The 22,720-nt window shown below is 45.2% G+C and overlaps 2 protein-coding genes across 4 annotated transcripts; one reads left to right on the top strand and one right to left on the bottom strand.

The window, feature by feature from the left end:
• Window positions 1-1,617: 1,617 nt before the first annotated feature.
• On the bottom strand, window positions 1,618-14,054 carry LOC149358766 (uncharacterized). 3 transcript variants are annotated; one of them, XM_089570953.1, is made up of 10 exons: window positions 13,556-14,054; window positions 12,498-13,248; window positions 11,820-11,995; window positions 11,202-11,345; window positions 10,184-10,343; window positions 9,192-9,322; window positions 8,212-8,348; window positions 7,708-7,797; window positions 5,074-5,312; window positions 1,618-4,121 (listed from the first exon to the last, which is right to left on the bottom strand). In XM_089570953.1, exons 1-9 carry the CDS (start codon window positions 13,652-13,654, stop codon window positions 5,120-5,122), a joined length of 1,881 nt encoding a protein of 626 aa, XP_089427079.1. In that variant the 5' UTR covers window positions 13,655-14,054; the 3' UTR covers window positions 1,618-4,121; window positions 5,074-5,119. The 3 variants fall into 3 exon arrangements, with proteins under 3 accessions (XP_089427079.1, XP_089427078.1, XP_089427077.1); XM_089570952.1 differs by having other exon boundaries at window positions 1,618-5,312; window positions 13,556-13,680; window positions 13,827-14,054; XM_089570951.1 differs by having other exon boundaries at window positions 1,618-5,312; window positions 13,556-13,680; window positions 13,831-14,054.
• Window positions 14,055-14,218: 164 nt separating this feature from the next.
• On the top strand, window positions 14,219-16,050 carry MED20 (Mediator complex subunit 20). The gene is made up of 4 exons (XM_089570954.1): window positions 14,219-14,364; window positions 14,456-14,598; window positions 14,713-14,963; window positions 15,810-16,050. Exons 1-4 carry the CDS (start codon window positions 14,351-14,353, stop codon window positions 16,026-16,028), a joined length of 627 nt encoding a protein of 208 aa, XP_089427080.1. The 5' UTR covers window positions 14,219-14,350; the 3' UTR covers window positions 16,029-16,050.
• Window positions 16,051-22,720: the final 6,670 nt, after the last annotated feature.

Raw genomic sequence — 22,720 nt, 5'->3', positions numbered from 1 at the left:
GAACCGAGGCCCTCGCTAAGCAATTAAGCAAACAAGGGAAGGGGAATGAGGGGCTCGTTATAAATATGACAGAAGCCAACAGCCACAGAAACCAAGGAGCACAGGGGACTTTTTTTATTATTTATTTATTTAATTTGTGGTGTTGATCAATTTAGAATATTACTGAATATGTTGTCGCTTAATGCTAATTGATTGGAAAAGCAGAAGAAAAAACAACCACATGCCGCCGGTGGGATCCGAACCCACGACCTCGGATCCACGGATCCACCGGCGGCATGTGGTTGTTTTTTCTTCTGCTTTTCCAATCAATGAGCATTAAGCGACAACATATTCAGTAATATTCTAAATTGATCAACACCACAAATTAAATAAATAAATAATAAAAAAGTCCCCTGTGCTCCTTGGTTTCTGTGACTGTTGGCTTCTGTCATATGCTTTTCAATTGGTCGAAATGGTCGCGACGTCACACTGCGAACAGGGTCAATGGTACTTTGGCTAGTAATCATACAACCAATTAAAGGGATGGTATAGTGATGCTCCAAGTAAGTGGGACTGAGTTTAGTTAATTAACCAATTAGCCTAATTAACACTTCTAGTTAGACCAGACATAACTAAAACCGAGTAGTGAATTGGTCGAGTTGGGGAATCGAACCAGGGTCTCCGGAGTGCGAGACGAGCATGCTATCCACTCCGCCATGCCAGCTCGATGGTTTGGAGTGAACAAAGGCGCGTCTAGTGAATACGGTGTCTTTGTTCACTCTCATCTTCCTCCCTTCCCGTTACAGCGAGGTTCAGGTGTCCACCGAGATATGCGGGACAGATACATTTCATTTCCTAAAAAAACAATTTACCGCCGTAGAGCCGAGCGGCGATGGCGTTCTGTGGACTCCCTGGCAGTGTTGCAAGACGCTGTCGCGTTCCACTCTTAACAGGCGAAGCTTAGCATCTTAACCACACATCAGTGACACAAGCAGCAACACCGCTCTTAAAGCTTTCGCCTCACCGCACTTTAGTTCAGCAAAGTGCCCCCCTGAATTTTTGAACTAACACAGCACTATGGCAGTATTGAAGCCTCTTCCAGAATGTGAGATTATTCCCAGCATCAGGAATGCACCCTGATTAGCTGTATTTGGGCAGGAAAGGCATTGCGTGACAGGTACATTGAGTGCCCTCTCTCTGTGCACACGGTAATTCAGTACTGTGGCTAGAGTGGATTTTGAAGCTGCGGCCCTGCTTTACTTGAAGGGACTGTGAGGATGAATTGAAGTTCGTCTGTGTCAATCCATTACTCTAATAAAAGAAAGTTGCTTTCACTGAAAACAGAGAAGCTAGAAAACACAAAAAGTGCGCACTACAGCCCGTTTTGACCAGCAAACTGCAGTGACTGCTTTATTTTCTGTACGCTGATCTTTCAAGCTTGACCATACCACCATCCACTTACAGCCATTGATCGCAGAATCCATAATTCTCTCGGTGTCACCGTCACGTGTGTCAGTCGAGTGATGGGAAAAAAATTTGGATGGAAATTTGGATGGAGGTGTCTGCAGTGTGCCTTCAAATTAGGATGCAGCTGTGACTTTCACATCAGCTTCCAATATTGAAGATAAAGACATGAGGAAAGAATGCAATTTATGCAGTTTAATTGTCCCATCCTTGTGACATTTCCACATGCTTCACAATTCAGTACATTACTAGTTACACAATTTCTCTGGCAGCATGCAGCCAACCCTGATACGCATAAAATTCTTCTGAGCAAAAGGTTAGTTCTGAAGGAAAAAAAAAATTAAGTGTAAAGTTCATGTTTAATGTGTGCCATTATTCCATCTTCATAGCACTCAACACATATTGCACCACATTCTACAAGCAGTCTCAAGAGCTTGGGGCACCAACGAGAAAGGGGATAATTTTTTCACAAAATCACCCCTGTCGACAGGAGTATATGTAGTATTTGGATCCCTTCAAAATTACTTATTTAATGTATAATATAATATGTACATATCCAACTTTATTTAAAATTAATATTTGCATTAAGATTTGACCACATGGCTGTGATGTTAAAAGCAAAACTGAGACCTTTCTTGCCCCTTTATCTGAGCAAACCAAGATTTTTAAAAAACTATTTCTTTTTGGCAGTAGGAACTTGTTTGCTGCAGTAATGACTGCAGCTCTGATGAGAGGACAGGCACGTAAAGAAGTAGGTATGGACTGACCAAATAGCACTGTCTGCTTTTCAAGAAAGGCAGAGGAGGATTAATCAGTTGATTGAAGTGTATTACACAAAGTCCCAGAAAAGTGCAGTTGTATAGGAATTTGTTATTACACTCAAATTAAATCAACTTCATTGAAATTATCTGCATGCGTGCCTAGTTCTTTTCTTTTTAACATTGATAATATTGGTTGCTTGTATCCTACTATCAGCTCTCAGCCAATCAAAGGTGCCGAATTTTAGCATCACCATCGCAAGTATGATTTTGGTCTGTATAACTACTACAAGTCATTGCAGTTCCTTTGAGGTGTGCTGTACTGCAGTTCTGTGGCTGAGCTGAGACTCTAATGCTGTCTTTGTATTGCGGCAGAAAGAAATGTGTTGCTTCTTCCGTAGTTCAACCTAAACGCTGTTTGTCGCAGTTCAACACAAAATAGACCTCCATCAGCATTTTGCTAGCATTTGAGACAAAACTAACATTTCATTGCTGGTGAATGCTGCGGTTAGGCTGCCTTTGCACAAAGGAAACGTAAAAGTCGATTTTGTTCTTTAAGCTGTCATGCCACGCAATAGTGCTATCACAGATAAGTGAGGCTCGTGAACTAAAAACAAGAGGTAGAGGAATTTCTCCAGCAAGTGCAACACAGCATATATAAGAATGCCGGTGCACTGTCCTTTGTGTTTTTCTTTTAACATTTTCTTTAAAGAATAGTCATACTTTTGACACAGAAAGCATTTACATATTGAAATTCTTGTGTCTAGAAAGCACGTATGTTAAGTTGAAAGCAGACATAACATAAAGCAAATTGGAAAACAATCTAGAAGCCACTAAGACTTTCCTTTGCTGCCACTGATATAATTAATATATCTGGATAATAAATAGCTCTAGCTCTTTTTATGACAGTATGCTTCGTGTAATACACATCTTGCACATAACATGAAGATCTGGCGGGAATATGAAGAACAGCAGTCGCAGTACATTATTGCACATGCAGTACAGTTGTGCAAAGTGCACAGAAAACAAAGAAAGATTGAAAAAAGCCTTGCTTTAAATAGAAGTATGTTATGGCCGATCTAATAACCAAACCTGTAGTGGCATGAAATTAGATCTGTGCTTTTACTACCTGTGGCCCTGGTCTGGTAAGACACTGCATGAGCATCTGCAACTTCTTTTCTAACTGCACACTTTCCAGTTTAAAGGTTGCTTTATATATATGTGGAAAAGAAAAATCTGCACAACTATTCTACTCAAAGTCAAAATAAACCATTGATTTGATTCTTAATTCTACTTTACATTGTCCTTTTATATTTGGACAGGGCATACAAAATAGCAGCCATGTGTATGGGTGTAATCAAAGATTTGACAGTTTCAGCTCAAGTTAAGAGTTATAAGTGCGTGGCGGCTCATGTAGTCTGTGTGCTTCAAAAGTAAGAAGGCAAATGCCAGATCTGCACCACGAGTTTTCACAAGGCATTAAGAACGACATAACAACAGAAATGAAGAAGCACAAAGCACTGGATACCCCCTTTTCAAAAACAGCTGCCTTCTTGCATTGCTTAGCACATGAACACACATTCCCCCCCCCACCAAAAGTTGTGTATGTACACATAGATTGTCAACATGCAGTTACAGCCACTAGCATTTTATAGATACAAGACATTACCTCTACGGCAAGTACTGTGCTAGCTTTTCATCAAAGGCCGACATGCTCAGGGACAGTGTACTGAAATGTTCACTTCAGGGGACGATAACTTTCAGGGCATGCCGAGTGGTTGAAGGAAAGAAACGGGACCACACACAGTTCTATGAAATTTTTCCCAGTGACCAGGAGAGCATGCTTAATAGGTACTTTTGAAGAGAAGCATTTCCATGCTGTTTTCTTCGAAATCTGGATTCAGCACACGCAGTTGGATGCTCTGTCACATGCAAGTGAAAATATCGCCAGAAGTGATCATTGAAGCACGCATCCTCAGTTTCCATTTCATTCTCATAATTGGATGCACAATTTCACAAATGTAACACCGTAAGTAATGCATTAAGAGCTGTACAGTGGCATTTAGTCCACAAGAGAGTACCTAAATGTGTTGTAAAGGCACATTATGGAAAGGGAAGTTGACGTAGAATTGCACAGAAAGACAATAAGTGGACACATTTCGAAAGATGTAAAAAGCTTGGGCATTGAACCACTAACAACATGCTTAGAAGACCTTTCGCATAAGAGGTTCAAAAAAGATGCCTGGTGTGCTTTTGGAATTAAACAAGTGAGCAACACTACCCTCAGAAGTACCCTGCACCGAGAAATCGACGGTTATACCTAAACGATGGCCGTGGCAGACATGCTTGATTATGTTAGTTATGTATTTTTGTAACTTGTTAGTGCTTAAGAATTCCTTAAGCCTTTAAGAATTCCTTTTTTTCTATGTTTACACTGGAAATAGGAACTGCTCTGACTTGGCGTGTCCCACATAGGGGGATTTCTTCACCTAACGTGCAGTGACGATCAATCTGCATCTGGCTGGGTTTGAAAATGTCTGCTTTCCTTCCCCTAAATGGACACCAGACTGCAAGATTGTGCGATAGTTACACTTTGTGCTATTAACTTGGATTACAGTAGTGATTTTTTCCACTAGCTGCCATAACGTCTCTACCACTTGTGTCCTCGTCAAGTGCAACCCTGTCAGCAAAAGCTTCTCAATTCATGGATAACTTCACTCAGTGTGACACAGAAACTGGATGGCAGTCAAGCAAGCGTTTTGCGCCAGCCTCTACTACCGTTCCTTCCAGCAAGTATTGTGCCGCTGTACAGAATACCACTGCTTCAAGTGAAAAGTGTGCCACCTGCGATTCTGCATGCAAGGAAGGTCACCTTCCACAAGGAACAGCCGAAGGCAGAATGCAAGAAGTAGCAGTCCTCAGGGCAGACCCATCTTGTCAAGTAGGCTGTTGACTCGCTCATTCAGCCACGCGCGCTGTTTGGGCAGCAGACCCTGGACCCAAGACTCTGGTAGGGCTGAGAAGCCATCCCGACAGCCGAGGAACGCACCTGCCAGGCAACAGTTGACACTGCTGTGGCCCCCTTGCATGGCCAGGAGGCTGATGCTGGACCTGAGCAAGAAAGATAATTCAAACTTGAAGTGGATGAAAAATTTTGGAATTAAGCGGCGTTTGCATTCAAGGGAACTTTTTATTACGCTTGATGTCGATGGGACAAAGCTGTCAGTTTGAATAAGCAAGAGTTTACTGTATAGAAAGCACCTCTTGCCCAGGAGTGAAGAGTGATGACACTTTTCGTGCAACACAAGGCCTCTTCGGAGGTTATTATGCGAAGCATACTACTTTAGCTACCACTTCAGCCCTTCACCGTGGTTATGCGCCTCCAAATCACGTGATACATGACGTCACACCACGTGACACAATGACGTCACGACAGTGGAGAAACGGGGGCCCACCTCGCGCCGTCGCTGTGGTTGTGCGCCTCCAAATTACGCGACACGATGATGCCACACCACGTGACACGATGACGTCACGACAGATCACCGTCACGCGCTGGGAGAGGGAGAACGATGCCATCGCACAGACGCCGGAATGTCCTCGAGCGGCATTCCCGCGCATTTCGAACGCGCGTTCACACTCGGTGTAGGTGAAACGCTCGCTCCACCGGGCAGGTGGACGCGGCTTCCGTGGCAATCCAGGCGCTCACCCAACGCGCGTCTCGGGGTTAGTCGGCGTTCCGCTGTAGCCATGCCGTTGTCTTCCCCCACGACGAAGGCTTCTAGTGGTTGTATTAAAATGACCAAGTATGCAACCAAGGAAAGCCATGTATTACCAAGCCTAGCCATCAATATGCTTCGCATCTGACTAGGCTTAACCTTAGCTAAGCCTCAGCCATTTTTTTACATGCACGATTAGTTCTCTACAGCAGCATTATAATGTGCACTGGTCTTGGCTAACCACAGGTGTCGCCATTATCACGCCAACGATATTTTAGGTAGCCTGGGTGTTTTTGCAGACAGTGAACGGCAGCTGTAGTCAAGAGGGCATGGTTTATGGTGAGCAAGACTGATTTCTACAGTGCTGACCACGTGATAGGCATGTCGCAGTGTTATCAATGTCCGTACCCGAAAACTCGCTCTGTGATGTCAATCACCTTGCGCAACTGCATTCCGATTACTAACAGGAAGATGCTAGATATCTGGATGACTAGTGTGGCATACCGCTGTGGCTCTGCGACAGCCCCATTTTGATGGTGCACTAATTAATTGGTATTAAGTGCATTAATTTAATAATTCCCTGCACAGTGAATCTTATGCAGATGTTAGAGCCACTTTTTTACATTGTTGATGTGCCTAAGGGTTCTTTTTTTTTTAAATTTTTTACACGTGAGAGAGAAAAACTGGCCTACTGAAACATCCTGTAAATATGCGATGAATGGTATGAGCAAGATCATATCTCATTGTCTGACACCCTTCCTGACTAGTATTTTATCACTTTCCCTGTGAAAGACAGTGATCGCTGTGCAACCGCTATAGATATTTTCCAGTATGTTTACATATGCCTCTTCTACATCCTGGTCACACAATGCCTACGTGACTGTTGAGGTTTTAGAGTCAAATGCTTTTCTGTATTCTATGGAGGCTATATATAAGGCAGTTGGTTATATTCTTTGCATTTGTCTATCACCTGATTTATGGCGTGCATGTGATCTCTAGTTGAGTAGCCCTTCCGAAAGCTAGCCTGGTCCTTTGGTTGACTGAAGTCTAATGTTGGTCTAATTGGTTTGCCTTAGTAAACACCTTGTAAACAATGGACAGTAAGTTGGTTGGTCTGTAACTTTTCAAGTCCTTGATTCCCCCCCACCCCCTCTTATGAATTAAGATGATTTTAGTGTTCTTTCAAGTAAGCTAGATGTGAGGCATGCGTATACGGGGTGGCAAGTTTTTATAGCACAACGTCCCACTCTTTCATCAAATCCGCAGTCACTGGTTTGTTTTGGTTTATTGGGGTTTAACGTCCCAAAGCGACTGAGGCTATGAGAGATGCCGTAGTGAAGGGCTCCGGAAATTTCGACCACCTGGGGTTCTTTCACGTGCACTGACATCGCACAGCACACGGGCCTCTAGAATTTCGCCTTCAAGAAATTCAGCCGCCATGGCCGGGATCGAACCCGCGTCTTTCGGGTCAGCAGCCGAGCGCCGTAACCACTGAGCCACCGCGGCAGGGCAAATCCGCAGTCACTCAATCCTCATCTATTCATACAAGAGGTGGCCAAATTCTGTTCTGGTGACAGGGTGCACTGTCTGCTCTGGTAGGCAGGTTCAGGCCCCAGGCCTGATTATTCGATTCCATAACACTCAGGTCTCCTTTTTCTTTCTTTTGCTGCGGCAGCAGGATTCAAACCATAGGCTTCTTGCACTTGAGGTGAATGCTCTATCTATGTGTCACCGCTGCATTCAGGTGTAGCCTCTCCATTTGATCTGGAAGTCAAATGCCAAGGTCTCACCTGTAATCAGCACACTGCTTGAGAGCCGTAATGCTTGCTGCTAGGGACTTGAATGGGTGACTGGTCATCTGCTGATCATTCAGATGCAGCCTGCATGTTTAAAGCTGTGGTTAGTTTTTTTTTTCTTTTTTAAAGTTTCCTCTGCATGAAGGTGCTAAGAATGAATATGCCCTTCTTTGCTTGTGTAAGAGTGTACAAAGCAACTTTTCATTGCGAAGTTGACAATGCAAATGCACAAAGGTGTGCAACACTTGCAACATTTGTTTTTTCTTCCAAAAAAAGGATGCATTATTAGACACACTTTTTGCAATACAGCTCTTTGTACTTCTTTGTTTGCTATTTTTCCTTTTACTCTAGTTACCAGCAGGTGTGACTTGCGATGTCGAACCCTCTGAAACTAGTCACAAGTCAGTAGCGCTAATAGTGAGTGCATGGCGACTATAGAGCGCTGAATGTAATCAGGTGTGATTAATTGCAATTAGCTGACCATGCGTAGATACTCACTCATCAAAACTGCTAGCTTCGAAGCACTTCTTGAAGTTTGTGATGCTGCTTTCATTTGTCAGCTGCTTCACTGACAGCTGATGAACAGTCTGGAGTAGTCTGTCCACATCCAGGTGGCTGTAGAGGTTGTGTTGGCCCTGCCAATGGGAGAGGCAGCATGAAATGAGTGATTTCAAACCGCAATCACTTCTGTCACGATTCTTGAGGCCTAGCGACCAAACACATTCACCTTCATGACTTCGTTTTATTTGTCACAGGAATAATCCTGGGAGTCTGAGTCGTGAGTAGCATTAAATGAAGACATGACCAAAGTACAGGAGCTTGGGGCTTGTTATTACCTTCAGCATGGCCAGTTACATTGTCTGACAGGGAAATTTTGGCAGCGCTTGTCAGTTCCAAATTGACACGAATATAACTGTATAGATGACTAAGCCCTCCTGCATCTAAACATTGTGTGGTAGCACTTCTTAGATTTAGCTGCCCACTTCTCCCCAATGTCTTGCAGCCGAGGTGTTGCACCGCAAATTTCCTGTCAGAGGGCAGGTTACTAGGACTAGAGTGAAGGCTTTGCTGTACACATTTACGAAAGGCAATGAGTGGTCCAAACATTTTTGTGGGCACAACTGCAGTGCCCAACAGAGAGGCAACTTTGAATGCTTGGTCGTGCTACTCCGGATGACAGGACCACTCCAGACTACAAGAATGAAACGAAAGCTAAGGTAGTCATGCTCACACAACACATGCAAACGTGCATACCTTACAAACAGGTACAGCCTAGGTCAAAGACTTGGGGCCATGGGGTTCGGTTTTGAGCTGTGTAGCTGGGCATCTCCAAAAGGTGGAGGAATACACTCTTGTCCCCAATTCTAACTTTTTGGCATCATGTGTGCTGTACCTATTCGAACATGTGGCTCAAAAGTAAGCCCTGAAGACTTTTGGCCGAGGCTGTACCCGCTATAGCTGTGGCGCGGTCCTCATGCCTGCAATATGGTTGCCAGGGTTGTCGAAATGGCCACAGATGCCGCCTTGCACTGCTCTTCTGGGTGAGTGGCCAGGCATATGCGGACAGAGTTTGAGGCCACCTCTGACAGGTTGTGGAACACCGGTATGCCTGCGCAGTGAACAATAGGCCAGCTGATGGTGATAGGCTGTACTTCTCAAAATGAGCTACGCTAACTACAAGCAGCATCACATTTTGTGAATTACACGCTACTATACCTATTGTATTTACCAGCACCAGCATGACTACAGTGTCACTCCAACATTTCATTGTACCTGCAGTGCGGTTTTCTTTGCTCAGTGCACATTTTTTCAATTCAACTGCCTTACATGGCTGCATGTCGTACATATAACATCCACCATTCCTTCCTCCGTCATTCCTCTCCATAAAAGGACAACATTTAGGCGATAGCACAAATCAATGTTTCTGCACCTTCTTAAATTATGTCCTTTTGATGTCTTTAGCTGCTGGTCCGGTGCCTCCGACAGTTCTCATATAATGGCACTGGCCAAATTCTTGGCAAAGCACCGTACTACTGTGTTGGTTGGTTTATGGGGTTTAACGTCCCAAAGCGACTAAGGCTATGAGAGACGCCGTAGTGGAGGGCTCCGGAAATTTCGACCACCTGGGGTTCTTTAACGTGCACTGACATCGCACAGTACACGGGCCTCTAGAATTTCTCCTCCAAAGAAATTCCAGCCGCCGCGGCCGGGATCGAACCCGCGTCTTTCGGGCCAGCAGCCGAGCACCATAGCCACTGAGCCACCGCGGCGGCAACCGTACTACTGTGTACTTTTAGAGATATGCTAAAGGCTTACATCATACTGTGCTTTCCTGCAGCGTTCAAGTTGTACTGTACCGCTTTTACAAAGGTATACTTCAACCTGTGCTGCTTCAAACTTGCTAGTGCGACTGGTCACAGTGTGGTATAAGCAGCCAGATGAGAGATGAGTGATGCTTTGTGGAGCGCACCTAGTGCAATGGCCCTGGTCAAGGAGCCGTTGTCAACCAGAGCTGGTGCACTGGCTTCGTGCAGCTTGCCCAGGCCGTTGTTGCAGGCTGGCTGGCTTCGCTGGAAGACCTGCAGTGCCACCTGGTGTGGAGCATTCATGTAGCCCTCTTCCTGCAGCACCTGATCGAGACGCAGCTTATTAGCATGGGTCTTCCTGAGGCCAGAAAGTTAGTCAGAAATCAGGAATGTTTTGCAGAGCTGTTAGTAACCACCTAGTGAATCCCACTTGTAGAAGCAACTTGCATTAGTGTAAGAACCGCACTGAACTATTCTGAAGAACAAAAACCAAGCCAAAAAACACCGACATAGAGAGGTGTACTACACAGGACGGGCTGAATTAATCCATAGTACACGGCTAGTTAGTCCAACATTGCTTCTTGTTTTGTCGTACCACAAACAAATGTACACAAACGAGTCTGTGCTCTTTTGCCTCTTGCATCCATTTTCTGTCATCTTTTTCAGCTGGGTTTTCGATTTGTGCTCTGAAAGCAATATATACTGCCTGGGTTAACTACTGTCTGCGTCAACTTTCCACCCTTTTCTAGTGTTGAACAGGTTTGTGTTGAATGGTTAGCTTGAGAACAGTACATCTTCACCTGACTGGCTTGGAATGCACTTTTATAAACGAGTTATGAGTGCATCTTTATGCATGCCTCTTTTTCTTAAAACACTTAACCAGGACACAGGCAGTATATGTGAATGGTGTAGATTGAGGAGACTAGAAGGTCAGCAGGAGACTTATAAATTCTTTGGAAGGCTGCAGGTGACCAGTACCACATTTTTACATTTTAGGAGTAGCCTACAGTCACAGCAGACCAATATCATACAGGCTTGCTCAAAACAGTCTCTTTTTTTTTTTTTTTAGAATATACACTGATGCACCATGTCTTGCATGATGCTTAATTTATTAAATGTAAACACCTACCAGGGCTAATTGTCAAAAAAAGGACAGAGTGAGTTGGCAGGACATTGGCTAACCAGTTTTGTGAGGTCAGACAGCAGGAAGCCTTCAGAATCACCAAGCTCTGGCACACCGGACCGTTTCCAGGACACCAGTCGCTTAGCAAAGTCGAGTTCATCAACAACACCAGCCCACCGCAACAGCGAATCAAGGACTAAAAACTGCAGGAAATTAATGGAAATGGGTAGCATAAGAGACATGAATACCAGAGAACACGGCTTTTGCATGCATGACAGCCCAAGACACACTAAGCCTCCACAGCTAGTCATCTGATCACCTTATGGGCATTATACAAAATAAAAGCCCTGAAATGACAACATAAAAATAAAAAGGCACACTGCCAAAAGTAACCAGAGCAGCGTCAGCATGCCTCTAAAAAAATTTGTGTTATGTAAAGGATGACCAAATGCCACTGCAGGCACGAACATTTTCTTTAATATTTCAGCTCTTGTAAATTGCCTTCCTAATGCGATTCCTCTGTGTTTTTGTTGTGTCCAACATGCATGCATGACTGCAGGAGTCATCAATACAGGCTTCTGTACTAACACTACCAGCCTACTACATTTCATTAAATAGCTTGCTTTCTATACTCAGATTACACATTGGGAGGCTATAAAGGAAAGAGTTGTACTTGCCATGTGATCAGCATTGCATGTCCAGTCTCCCTGCTTCCACCTCACTCTATGTTCATCCCTCCTAATACACGCATATTCTAGGCACTGTGGGTCATAGTAGAAAGCGCATTCATCTGCAGTCATGAACTCTGTGGCAACACCAATAGCATCACCTATAGCGGCCCCATACAGGAGACCTGCAAAAAAAATATATTTCTATAATCAACATCAAATAGTGTAGTTTTATAACTTCTGGGTGCTGTAACAAGGTTAGGTAAAACACAGTCAGCATAAAAGATGGATGTAATGATGTTAATCCCACTTAATGCTGCTCCTACTGTTCAGGAAGTTTGGGTGTTTTCTTGACAACTAGTAACATGCGTCACAAGATCATCACACTTGCTCCTCTACAATGCATATACTTTAGCACAAAGCCATGGTGCAGGAAAAACATGGTTTAACTGATAACACATTCCTGATGCCTTATCACCACAATGGCATAGGCACTGGAACTGCGGTCCAGTGTCGTATCAGACTATCATATCTAGTGTAAAAGGTGAAGCGCCCCGTGACTTGAATGTCTTAAGACAACTCATATTGTAGAGAACGACTCCAACAGAAAACAAGCTATGACGTACACTGCACAAGAAAAACTCCAGTGTGAAAGCACTTGTTCTTTAGGTCACAGTGAAAACAGACCTGTTATCCTGTCAGTCAGTACGTTGGGCTCCAACTTTGTAGCACCAATTGGTGGGAGCAGAGGAGTCTTAATGCGACTCGCAGTGTTCACTGTGTCAGTCTGGATTTGCAAGTACTGTGCTTGCGCTGAGTGGAGATTCGGCACTGAAGATGCAACCTGATTACCACGCACTCTTGGAAACTGGTTGCATTCCACAGCACGCAATGTCGGCTTCTCCTGAATGTGGACCGATTTTCGCAGGTGCTGGAGAGTGGCTTCAGAGCCCTTTTCGCAAACTGCCAAAGGTGGACTGGTAATGTCAGCATTGCCCGCAGCAAGGATAATCTTCAGGCTGGGCAGCTTGCCCAGCGATTTAGGAAGAGACGTAAGCCTGTTGTGGCTCACGTTGAGCTTGGCCAGGGAGGTGATTTTTCCCAGGTTGTCGGGGAGCTGCGTGATGCAGTTGTGTGAAAGGTCTACTTTTCGCAGCACTTTCAGGTAGACGATCGTGTCCGGTAACGAGTCAAGCTGGTTGAATGGCACTAGCAACTCTTCGAGGTGGAAGAGGAAGCCGATGCTGTCTGGCAAAGACTTGAGCCGGTTGTAGCTTAGGTCCAACACGCGAAGGTGGGGTAGTCTGAACGGCGTCTCCGGAGGCAGCGTTGTAAGTTCATTGAACGACACGTTGAGAGTTTCGTACAACGAAACTGCGTCCCTAAGGCTCCAGGGCAGGTCCGTAAGGCTCTTCTCGCTGTGGTCGCCATTGATGTGCTGAAAAAGGAAGAAAATCTGAAGTTATAAAACGTGCATACGTTAGGAATCCAGTTAAAAAAAAAAACCATTGGAACCAAATGGACATTCCAACTGGAACCAATGGGACATTCCAAGTGGTTCTAACTGGACTTTCTGAGCGGAACCAATTGGTTCGTTCCAGTTGTTTCTACCATTACAATTGGAACCAGTTGGAAGTTGGACTGGTCCAACTGACACCAGTTGGAATCAGTTGGAAATGCAATTGGTTCCAAACTTTTTTACGCATGATCGCTGCATGCATTTGCTGCGAAAGCTGTGTGCGTACCTTGTGGAAAGAGCGGTCATCAACTTTGACGCTTAGGTCAAGGTCTCTGTTGAGTAGATCGGGTGGCGGGGCACCTTCGTGAGTTTCGGCATTTCCCATGTCGCCAGCTCGCAACTTCCTCTGGCCTTAATGGAAACGTAACAAACGTTTGAGCCACGGTTGCAGTTGAAACGTAGTCGTTACACCCGGATATGCATTTAAATAGGTGCAGTCGTGATTTTTGAAGTTTTCGCGCTATGTCTGCGAAACTAGACAAGACATTCGAACGTACTCACGTCTGTTACCCGACTACACGTCTGCGGAACGCTTCGGATCGGGCAATGCGGTCACTGCACATTGACTAAATAAACTCAGATAGTCACATGGAGCGTGTATAAACTAAACATGAATCTTGAAGCAGTTTTTGTCGAATATTTTTCGCAATAACTAAAGTATTTCGAAGCAAACATCTGTTCAGCACGGAAACTACTCCCGATGCCAACGCAGCAAGTGTGCAGACGAATTCTGGAGTGCGCGTTGCTCTCATCAGTTCGATGTTTTTTTTTTGTTAAAAGAGCTTATATAAATGCATCATAGTAATCAAAACTAATTTTTTATCTAATCATAATAGGTTGTTTACTTGTTTTTTATTCCGGGCAAGTTCGTAAAGCGTCGTGCGGTTCATGTCGAAACCAACTTCAGGTGGCGGCATAATCGCTCCTGTGATGGCGGCGCACACGGTTAGTATGTTGTGCTAGTTGACAGTTTGTTGGATGTTTTGCAGTTCGATTTGCACGTTCTGGTACCGTTCTGATCATGGGTGTTGTAAGGTAAGGTTCGCGTTCTTTACTGTGTCTTACATTGGTGATGTGTTTTGCCTCAATGCCCATTTGTTTGATTTGTTTGCCCCGCTTCATCCAGCATACATCAGTTCCCGATACCGGAAGGCAAAAGCGGCCAGCAAGCTACAGAACTTCTGCAGAAACGTCTTGAGACGTTAGGAGCTGTTCGGGAAGGAATATTTACCGTTGACTGTGAGACTTACTATAGTGCACCTAATATTAGTGAGTAACGTTTTTTCTCCTATGATGTAGTCATAAATGCACCGTTCAGTTGCATTGCATTGCCAAAAAATTAGCTCTCGACTAATGCAATGACACATACTTTATTTTGTTCAGGCCCCAGCCGTTCTGTGAACATAATTCACGACACGGAACATCCTGCGACGTGCTTCGCGTTGCTGGACACGGGCATGTGCCTTGTGGCGGACATCACCTTCGACATGCTCATGCTCAAAATGGCCGGTATCTACAGTTCCAAGAAATCAACGAAGATTGAATCCAAGGGTCCTCGCTACGAAATCGCCGACTTTCTCGTCAAAGTCGGTAGCGTTTCGATGGGACCGAGCTTCCGGGGCATTCTCGTTGAGGTAAGTTTCGCCTAGCATATAGACGTTCATTCGCCACATGTTTCATGCCATAAAACATGGGAGTAGCTGTCATATTCGATGCTCTGGGAATTGACTTCATGCCCTTTTGATCACGTGTGATGTTGTAAAAAGGTTAGCCTAATGATCTGCATAAAGTTGCGTGCTCTCATGTTAGCAGTTTGAATGCGGTAGTACTAGTTCCCTCGTAGGCTCCTGTATGGCATGCTCAGCTAAACGTAAACATTTTTGCGGCGTTCAGACGCTGCGCATAGGAAAATCCTTTATTTTAAATTATAGACACTGCATCACATACACTGCAAACACACTGTGTTTTTTAATGCGGCTCTGATTGTTCAAGCTTGAATTCAGGAGGCGAAATTTTTTATTAATGCAGTTTGTTTAACGTTTCAGGAGAACAAACCACACAAGTGCTCTCAGGTGAAACTGCCTAGTTCGGTGGTTTATAATAGGGAGTAATTGCTCTCTAGCATCCACTCAAGTGTCGCCATACAAAGCTATAGAGCTTCCACAGAGACTTTGTAGTCAAAATATTCATGTTTGTCCGGGGTTCGAACCCGGGACCATCGACTCAATGGGGCAGTCGCTCTACCATCAGCTAGCTGGGGCAGCTAGCATATGGTAGGGTGAGAGCAAATTGATCAACTCAAAGTGGGAATGTTGCTGGTCCAATGTTATGGGGAATCCCCCACTGTGGAGTAGATTTGTAATAAGGAAGTAATTACTGCCTTGTTATAAATTTAATCCACCGTGCGGAATTCCCGCAAACGTTCAGAGGTTTATGTTTGTGCATGATTCTGATGTTGAACATGTTCTTGAACTTTCCAGGTTGAGTACCTTCCATGTGTGGTGCCATCAAGCTGTTGGGACCTGATGCGTGAGTTTCTTCAAGGCTTTATGGGCTCGGCTGTGCAAGGCCCTCCTCAGTACCTTCAGGGTCGTATGAATGAACTTTACAATCCCGTGGACACTGTTCAACAGTATATGGAGCATTTCAACAACTTCAGAAGGGCATCTGCCACACCTATAGCTGCACCTGCAAAATAAACTCTGTCATCTGCACACATCATGAATGTCTTCCTTGTGAAGTTTGTGACAAGAAATTTTTCTTTGCCTACTGCTTGAATCAAGTTGAGGATGTGGTTACTGTGGCTAATAATGGGTATGTTTGTTATGTTTCACTTATATATGGATGGTCTACAATAATAGGAGCCAAATTTGATTTGCTTACAGTTGCAACAACGAACTTGTAATTCTGCCTTGTTGCTGAGAGCCTGCATACATCATTGTAGCTTTCTTGCTTTGTCAAAGCTGGGAATCAGTTTGTTTGAATGAATTTTTTGTTTTCTTTCTGTAGTCAGTCTTTCTTGCTCGTGAAAAAAAAAAAAGATATCATGAGTGAATATTGTCATTCGTGCCTGCAACACCGCGCCCGCAGCTTCTGGTTGCCATCTTGGCTTGGTGAGCCGTTAGCATGGAGGAAGGCATGGAGTTCTTTCCTTCCTCCATGGAGGAAGGGAAGTATTTAGGAGAAGCCATTACGTCACATTTTTTTTTTTAGCCTGGTGTGAGGGCAGCTTGTCGCTAGTTGGCTGCTATCTGGGCGCATTTGTGCATTCACAGACAACGGTGATGCAGACAAAGCATCGGCTAAGGACTCTATGTACTCCATGCAAAAACTTGTGACTGGCACACTTTTTGTCATGCAGCTCGGATAGCGAGGGCCTCTCCCAAGCTTTCCTTGCTCTATGTTTGGGACCATACTTTTGCTATGCGTGCTTTCTTGATACTGGTGAATCTGCCATGACTTTCTCATACAAAGTTTCAAAAGCCAAGCTACCACTGCGGCACTGCTAGTGCTGCTGGTCTTTTAAAAATTATGTTGGTAAATTTTTGTCGTTTAGCCAGCGCCAGCATGCTTATACTGTGTCCTCAGCTTCACTCGCAGTGTGGCTTTTGGTGCTGAAGGTGGCAAGAATTAATCGGCTGTAGGAAGTGTGTCTGAAGGTCAAAATTGGTGCCGCTGTCATTTTAATGCATGCATTAATGCATCGGCTAGAGCTTTGCGCGTTATCACGGCTGTTTTATTTTCAAGTGGGCGAAAATTCGCCTGGTAGGGTAGCGAGCGGTTATTTTGTGCTGTTTTCACACATAGGTTCTAATGGAGCAACTTATTGACATTCCAAACTCTTGCGATGCTGGTGTTAACAGCTGCATGCACTGCAGCATGATCACACATGACCCACAGCCAGCTGCATAATGCCATCCTTTAAATGCAATGTGCAATGCACATCCACGCTTTTCAGCATCACTGTTACAGAGCCCGGCGCAGTTCCAAGTGTTGCTTTTCGCTAGCTTCTGTATTGCGCGAGGCGGAAGATGCTTGTGGAGCAAATATTACACTGATAGCAGTCAATATTTACGCAAGGAAAGCTGTCGTATATTTAAAATGTCACCGGCAGAACCACAGTTTTTTTTTTGCTTTTCCTACCTGCGGTATTGTAGCAAGCTTCCCTAATGGTCTAAACAAAAGCACTGGACTGTAGTTCGATACAACCCAAGAAAGAATGGTCAAGCCATGTTTGCAGGTGTGAAGTTCACATGCTCTGGTGGGTTCTGACGCTTAATTAGCTGGCTCCCAAAGCTGGACACAAACGGAATGGGTTTGTCACGGAGGAGGGTGTTGCTGCTTGTTACAGTAATAAAATCTGACGTACTGGAGCATTTTCAGCACACTGTGGTATTTTGTAAATTTCAACTGGATTTCTCTGTCACGAGAAATTTGCTATATTATCCATTTCCTGATCAGGCTCGCATTGCATAGATATTGAATCTAGGAACCCTAAAAAATAAAATCTTCTCACACCAATTTTTATGCATGGTATATATTAAATCACAATGCATTAAATATATATATATATATATATACAGTGTTCTGCAACTTTATCGGCACAGGTTTGAAAAATTCTCCCGCCACAACCGTTGGCTCGTTTGTGGTGAAACCGCGCACAAAGCTTCCTTATTGTTGTCCGCTTTAAGGCATACTAAGTATAAAAGTGGTACTTACCAGGTTTGGTCACGCGAGATGCGAAACCAGAAGCACCCGTGTTGAGATCGAGCCGTCGTCATTCACGTGCTTAAGCAGACGACATGGCCCGAACGACGCATTCAAATCAAGCCGCCACGCTCGCTGCAGCGCTCGCCTCGGCGCTTTCCTTCAGCGATGCCAGATGGCGCCACCAGTACATTTCGGCAAAAATTCGATGACGACGGCTCGATCTCAACACGGGTGCTTCTGGTTTCGCATCTCGCGTGACCAAACCTGGTAAGTACCACTTTTATACTTAGTATGCCTTAAAGCGGACAACAATAAGGAAGCTTTGTGCGCGGTTTCACCACAAACGAGCCAACGGTTGTGGCGGGAGAATTTTTCAAACCTGTGCCGATAAAGTTGCAGAACACTGTATATATATATATATTAAATCAAAGGCTCATCAGCAGAATGTTATGGCCGACAGGTACGAGGAGGTGTCCAGTGTAACGCAACGGTAGTTCTCGCTTCGTGGGCACACACGCCAGTGAAACACGATTCTTCTCGAGACGCACGTGTTGCAGTTGACAAGGCAATGGGGAGGAGGGGAGAGAACAATATTTCGCTCCGAGGCAGCGGCATGGAAATTGCGCTACCAGACCGGAAGTGACGTCACTTTAAGCAAAGGCATCAACTGCTTGGTTTGGTTTATTGGGGTTTAACGTCCCAAAGCGACTCAGGCTATGAGGGACGCCGTAGTGAAGGGCTCCTGAAATTTCGACCACCTGGGGTTCTTTAACGTGCACTGACATCGCACAGTGTACGGGCCTCTAGAATTTCGCCTCCATCGAAATTCAGCCGCCGCGGCCGGAATCGAACCCGCGTCTTTCGGATCAGCAGCCGAGAGCCGTAACCACTCAGCCACCGCGGCGGGGCGGCATCAACTTCGATGCTATCGCATTGCCAACACATGCTGTATTTAGGTGGCCCTATGAATTTCTGTCGCACGTCGGCCCGCGTCGATGGCCCTGCATGCAGGCAATCAAATGAAGAAAAGAAGTGAGAAACAGCGTGTGAAGAAGGTACGAAGATGGAACGTTCGGTGAAAGCGGCACGAAAATAGATCGAGAAGGAAGCAAGGCGAACAGGGAGCTGTGAAGCACGAGTCTTCGGACATCTTTCAGCAAGGACGGAACGTAAATCATCGTTGGCGTAGTGATGAAGCGCTGTCCGGAATGATAAGTGTGCCGCGCGTCAGCTCTCCATCTTCGAGACCCGTCTGTTTCGGCTGCCTGCGTACGGGGTATCGGCGGAGCGGTTAGTACCGTGCATGCGTTCTATGTATCGACTACGTAGTGTGTACAGGTGCGGACATAATGAAGCACGCGGCCAAAGCGGAAATTACTGTCTAAAGGCACGCCTCCTGCACGTGGGATCCTCACGCTGTTCAACTTGCCTTGCATTATCCCTTCGTCAATGTGGCGCTCTTTGAACGACAATCAATGCTGGCGGTTCTAGCGGCGCTTTACATCTGCGTTGATCACGCGTCGCTTCGTCTGAAGCAGCTATGGACACGTTGCTCCTCTGAAAGCACACATCCGTCTTCGAGCACGTTTATGTTGCTACTTCCAGAAATGATATGGGCGGAAAAGACAAGGTTGGGTTTCGAGTAGACACTTCATCTAAACCTTTGCCACGAAAAATTCAGGGGGCACTTTGACTGTCTAAAGTGCGTAGAGGCGAAAGCGTTTTCCGCACCACTTTCAGTGCTTCTGTGGCACTGGTGGCGTCACATGTAATTGAGTACTAATTACTAAGTGATGACAAATCACTAATTAATGGTTAATTACTGATTAATGCCCTAATTAACTGCTAATTAAGCTTAAGCTTCGCCTTTAGGAGTGGAACGCGACAGCGTGTTGTAGCGCGGCCAGGGAGTCCACGGAACGCCACCACCCGTTCAGCGCGATGCCTTGCCGTTTCAACGCAACGGTTTTTGAGGAAAGGAAATGGCGCAGTAAATCTCTGTCATCTCGGTGGACACCTGAACCGCACCGTAGAGGAACGGAGGAAGTGGGAGTGAAAGAAGAAAGACGAAGATGGGCCGTAATGAAGAAAATGAAAATTGTATTTGAGGAAAGAAAATTACGCAGTAACTGTCTCACATATCTCGGTGGACACCCGTCAAAATTCAGGGGGGGGGGGGGGGGGGTGCACTTTTTTGACCTAAAGTGTGGTCACTGATGTGTGGTTAAGATGTTAAGCTTCGCCTCTAAGAGTGGAACGCGAGAGCGGCTTGCAACGCTGCCAGGGAGTCCATAGAACGCCATCGCCCATTCGGTTCTACGCCTCCCTCGTCGGTAAATTGGTTTTTGAGGAAAGGAAATGTATTTCTCTCTCATATCTCGGTGGACACCTAAACCTCACCGGAAGGGAAGGGAGGAGGATTGCAGTGAGCGAAGACACCGTATTCACTAGACTTGCCTTTGTTCATTCCATACCATCGAGCTGGCATGGCGGAGTGGATAGCATGCTCGTCTCGCACTCCGAAGACCGGGGTTCGATTCCCGAGCTCGACCAATTTCTTACTAGGTTTTATTTATTTATATGGCCTGACTAGAGAAGTTAATTAGGACAATTGGGTTATTAAGCAATTAACTAAGCTCAGTTCCACTTAATTGGAGCATCACTATATGGTCCCTTCAATTGGTTGCATGGTTACTAGCCAAAGTACAATTGACCCCGTTTGAAATTGGCGCACTGTGACGTCACGACCGTTTCGACCAGCTGAAAAGCGTGACATTCTCTGTCGACAACTGCTGCTTACAACGATGAGACATTAAAGGCTTTCGCCTTAATATACGCTTTTAATCGCCGTCGTTATTTCCGATGTCAGATGTACGGCTCTGAGAGCTACTGCGGCTCGTGGAACATTTAGGGCATGTACCGTCTTTGTCAAAAGTGATGCTCCATTGTTTGCTTCTCATTCGTATAACAGTGCCCTCACGACTTCCCTAAAGATCAAAAAGTTCTTTGAAGGTGAGAACAGGGGTTCTTCTTGCCATACAGAGATTTAGAGCTTGATGGCTGTCATAATAGCTTTAGTATACAACTGAGAAGAAAAACGTGCAGCCTGGTTACTTTGGAGAAAGACTGTACTAGGCACTGTTTCTTCTTGAGAGCCATCCTCACGCCACCGACGGGGTGAGGGCCGCCCCAGCCCTATTCCTTATAAGGGACACCTCCTCCAAACTCGTTAAATTGCGAAGGAGAGGTGAGTACATTGGGGAATCCGAGCACGTGATCAAAAGGGAGGCTAGTGTTGGGGGCATTCGTTTTTGAAGTTTGGTGCGTAAGAGCGCCTGCTCTTCTCTGGTCACCGTTGTGCTATCTTGCGGTTAGAGGATCTGGATGCGTCTCGTTATTCTCTTATCGAGAGCATGTACCTTTTGAGTGATGGTTTTATTTATTTATTTTATTTACAAATACTGCAGGCCCTTCTCGGGCATGCAGGAGTGGATACAAAGGAGACAATACAAGGGAACAAGTTAGGTACATATATAATACAAAATAAGAATTCATCATCATAGCGGCATCGTGGTGGTAATGATGCCAATTCATTAGTGTCTTTTACTTTTTTTTTAGTTGCTTATAAGCCGCTAAAGGGTCTGGGTAAATTGGGGCTTCTCTTATAGACACCAAGTTATTTGTAGCTCCCAATAGCATCACGGATATCGTAGAGCTCCATCACAAGTGTGTTCGTGTGGTCAAAGACATATTCCCGATGTGTGATGAACTCAAGTGTGTGTCGGGCTACTATAGTAGCCGTTCTACCAGCCCTGTCTATGACCGACGGATCCGTACAAGCGTACTTGTTTCTGGACTGAGTTAACGACAGCTCGATGTGGCGGCTGCTCTTTATGACAGAGGTTAGTCGTCTTCTTTGTAGTCGTCCTCTACGTCCACAGAGGGAGATCTGTCATTTTTGGTGTCTGTGCATGCTCTCGTTTCATCCAATACGGCTCCGACGCGCATCACGTACTTTCTCTTTAACTGTCTTGTTGCCCCTTGCTGGTCAAAAAGTTTATTCAGTGTACTGAGCTGTGCACATTCCTGGATAATTGGGATAGATGTTAGTTTTGGCAGGGTCATTTCGTTTCCAGCACAGCCTATTGCCGACTCGTGAATAGATTAATCTAAGCCTGGTATAGTATACCGGGTTGAAGTGTTGGCCGTCGAGACGTCTGGCCATCTCAGACTGAGATCCTCCTCCCCTAGGTGATATGCGTTTGAACAAAATATTACTTGATTGTATCAAGGAATTTTAATTATTTTCTGAAAGTAATTGTAATGCAGTGTCATTAATTTTTGTGAGCCGCAATCGGCAGTGTAATTTAATTACATTTTCGTAATCGTCATGATAGTAGTTAGTCATGTAATTTATTTACCTTTAAAAAGTAATTTTGCCATGTACAGTCGTCCACAGACCTGTCTAGAGCGGTCGTACTCTGTGCTGTCTGCGCTCCGCAGCGCGCAGAGCGACGCCTAGCAGCAGCGCCTGGTTCGAGGTAAGCGCATGTCTAATGCTCAGACGATATTCAAAGACGCGCTATCTCGAACCAGTCGCTTCGCTCCCGCTAGACGTCGCTCTGCGCGCTGCGGAGCGCAGACGTCATGGAGTTCGAGCGCTTTGACAGGTATGCGGACG

Source organism: Amblyomma mixtum, chromosome 2, assembly GCF_055824585.1.
Source record: "Amblyomma mixtum isolate Tamu chromosome 2, ASM5582458v1, whole genome shotgun sequence".
NCBI classification, from domain to species: domain Eukaryota; kingdom Metazoa; phylum Arthropoda; class Arachnida; order Ixodida; family Ixodidae; genus Amblyomma; species Amblyomma mixtum.
This window is presented reverse-complemented; position numbering and strand designations above follow the sequence as displayed.

Bases quoted from the DNA above. Each gene is read 5' to 3' on its own strand.
- MED20 (XM_089570954.1), top strand. The intron at 14,599-14,712 runs GTGAGTAACGTT...TATTTTGTTCAG, and splicing joins CTATAGTGCACCTAATATTA to GCCCCAGCCGTTCTGTGAAC. The intron at 14,964-15,809 runs GTAAGTTTCGCC...TGAACTTTCCAG, and splicing joins TCCGGGGCATTCTCGTTGAG to GTTGAGTACCTTCCATGTGT.
- LOC149358766 (XM_089570953.1), bottom strand. From the start codon at position 13,654: ATGGGAAATGCCGAAACTCACGAAGGTGCCCCGCCACCCGATCTACTC. The intron at 8,349-9,191 runs GCATGAGGACCG...TCCCATTGGCAG, and splicing joins CCCTGGCAACCATATTGCAG to GGCCAACACAACCTCTACAG. The intron at 5,313-7,707 runs GTGAGACCTTGG...TTTCTTGCTCAG, and splicing joins AAGCAGTGTGCTGATTACAG to GTCCAGCATCAGCCTCCTGG.